We start from the raw sequence: 2,141 nt of genomic DNA, 5'->3' as shown, positions 1-2,141 counted from the left end.
TTGGTCCCACTTTATATTAGGTGGCCTTAACTACTGTGTACTTACATTTAAATTAATAATTTGGTACAATGCACTTATTGTGTACATACATGTTTTTACATTGTACTTATATTTTAAAAATACCTGCATGTAATTACATCTGTAATTAATTTCTGTAATTACATTTATAATTACACAGTTGACCCATCCCTTACACCTTAACCCACCCTTAAACCTACCCTTACCAACAAACCTGTCCCTAACCTTACCCATATCCCTCCTCAATAGCAGCAAAAGTGTTTTGCAATACAATATGAACACAATAAGTACATTGTACTTAATATTTGATGTAAGTACATAGTAGTTAAGGCCACTTAATATAAAGTGGGGCCCAAAAATGTAATACCTAAAATGGCCCATTAACTGAATAAAGGTCATGAAGCAGGGAAATATGGACAATAAAGGAACTAAGAAACAAACACATTGAGTACAAACACACATATTGGTACCTCTATGAGCTCTGGCCGGAGGTTGATGGTGTACAGCCAGTCTGTGAGTTGTGGGTAAGAGTCCAGCGCCAGCGGTTTGTCTCTCTCTGGAACGCTCTGCTTCCACTCTAACTGTTTACTGATGTACTTCACCAGCTTCACCTGTAGATGGCGATCACACACACACAGGCTTAGACTGGTGTAACAACTGCTGTGAGAGACAACTCATTGAGCCATCTGTTTGCTTTTTAAATTATCCTCTATTTTTATTTATATCCTCTATTTATACCATTTATCCTCTAATGAGTTTTTATACCTTTGAAGGAAGAGAAATTAACCTTTCTTATTAACTTAACATGATGTTCTTTGTAGATTAAAATCCTTTGAGGCAAAAACAGGATGACGTGAGTCACCAAAAAGGCACAAAAAAAACCTTCAGAGAAAAAGAGCTGTTTCAAAGTGCCTAGTCAGGTGCCACAGTAGTTTGAGTATGTACAGCAATGAGGGACAAGCATGTTGATAATCCAGTGCAAGCATTTTTCTCTAAACCTTCATGTCCGCAAGCGAGCGTTGCACGCAGAATGCAAAGTGAGAAGTTGAACATAGCAAAGGAAATCCCCATGTGTGACTTCATTGTAAACGGTGGGCGATCAAAGTGTGTGCTGTTTGTGTGTGGTGTCAGTAAAACAACCGAATACAGTGCAAACAAACACTGTACACAAACACACTCTCTTTTTCAGTTCCAATACCAGCCAGTGCATCCACCCGTCATTATCTTACCATCACTAGAATGATATTGGATTAAAAATAACAAGCCAATAATGTTCAACGCTCACAGGACAAAGACATTTCAGACGTACCCTCCCTTTATTGCCGTAACGCTCCCACTGCAATAAACAGTGCTGTCTATAAATAGACACTGGTTATCATGGCAAGGGAGTCTGGACTCTTTCTCACGGGGCGTCTGTTCTGCCACTATGGCAACCCTGGCTGGAACACACTTGGAGGCTGCAGCCAGAGTCCCATGTGACATCATGGAGCAGCGAGACACTGCGGTTCACAGGTTAACAGAAACCACCGCACACCTGCCTCTATAGGTACAAGTTCAAACACCTCAGAGACAACCACAGCTGCAACTGTGCTCATAAAGAAGAGGCCGTTTTCACTGACTCAAAACTATAAAGATTACTCAGGAATTTACTTTAAGTAAAATTGGTTCCATAGGAGGTTTGGTGTTTAAGTAAATTCATTTCATTTACTACTGCATGAAGTGGAAACAATAGTGATAATCACCTTGTTTGAATATATATAGATATAGCTATATTTATAAATATAGCTGTAGATATAGATTTAGCTAAAGCTGTAGATATGTATATTAGTTATAGATATAGCTGTAAATATAGACTTATCTAAAGTTGTAGATATAGATGTTAGTTATAGATAGCTGTAGATATAGATTTAGCTAAAGCTGTATATATATATATAGCCGTTGTTCTCTGACGAGCTGCGCAAAACCACGTTCATATTCGCGCGATTTTTTGCGCTGCTCGTCAGTGAACAACGGCTCTGTGTAGTTAATGCTGCTCCATGTGAAAGCACGCACGTGATGGAGATTTACCGCTGATTACAGAACCGGCTTTCTGACAAGATGAGCGTTAAATATCGCATGCGATT

General features: G+C 39.0%; 1 protein-coding gene across 2 annotated transcripts in view; it reads right to left on the bottom strand.

The window, feature by feature from the left end:
* LOC107746652 (kinase suppressor of Ras 1-like) overlaps positions 1 to 2,141 on the bottom strand; it is a 43,541-nt gene that overhangs the window by 31,190 nt on the left and 10,210 nt on the right. For both annotated transcript variants that reach the window (XM_016560952.1, XM_016560953.1), the window contains exon 2: positions 489 to 629. In XM_016560952.1, the coding sequence (XP_016416438.1) occupies positions 489 to 629 (141 nt within the window). The remainder of the gene's footprint in view (positions 1 to 488; positions 630 to 2,141) is intronic.

This window comes from Sinocyclocheilus rhinocerous, unplaced genomic scaffold, assembly GCF_001515625.1.
Source record: "Sinocyclocheilus rhinocerous isolate Xijiao unplaced genomic scaffold, SAMN03320098_v1.1 scaffold259, whole genome shotgun sequence".
Taxonomy (NCBI): Eukaryota; Metazoa; Chordata; class Actinopteri; order Cypriniformes; family Cyprinidae; genus Sinocyclocheilus; species Sinocyclocheilus rhinocerous.
Note: the sequence above shows the minus strand (reverse complement) of the source record. Positions and strands in the feature narration are given on the sequence as shown.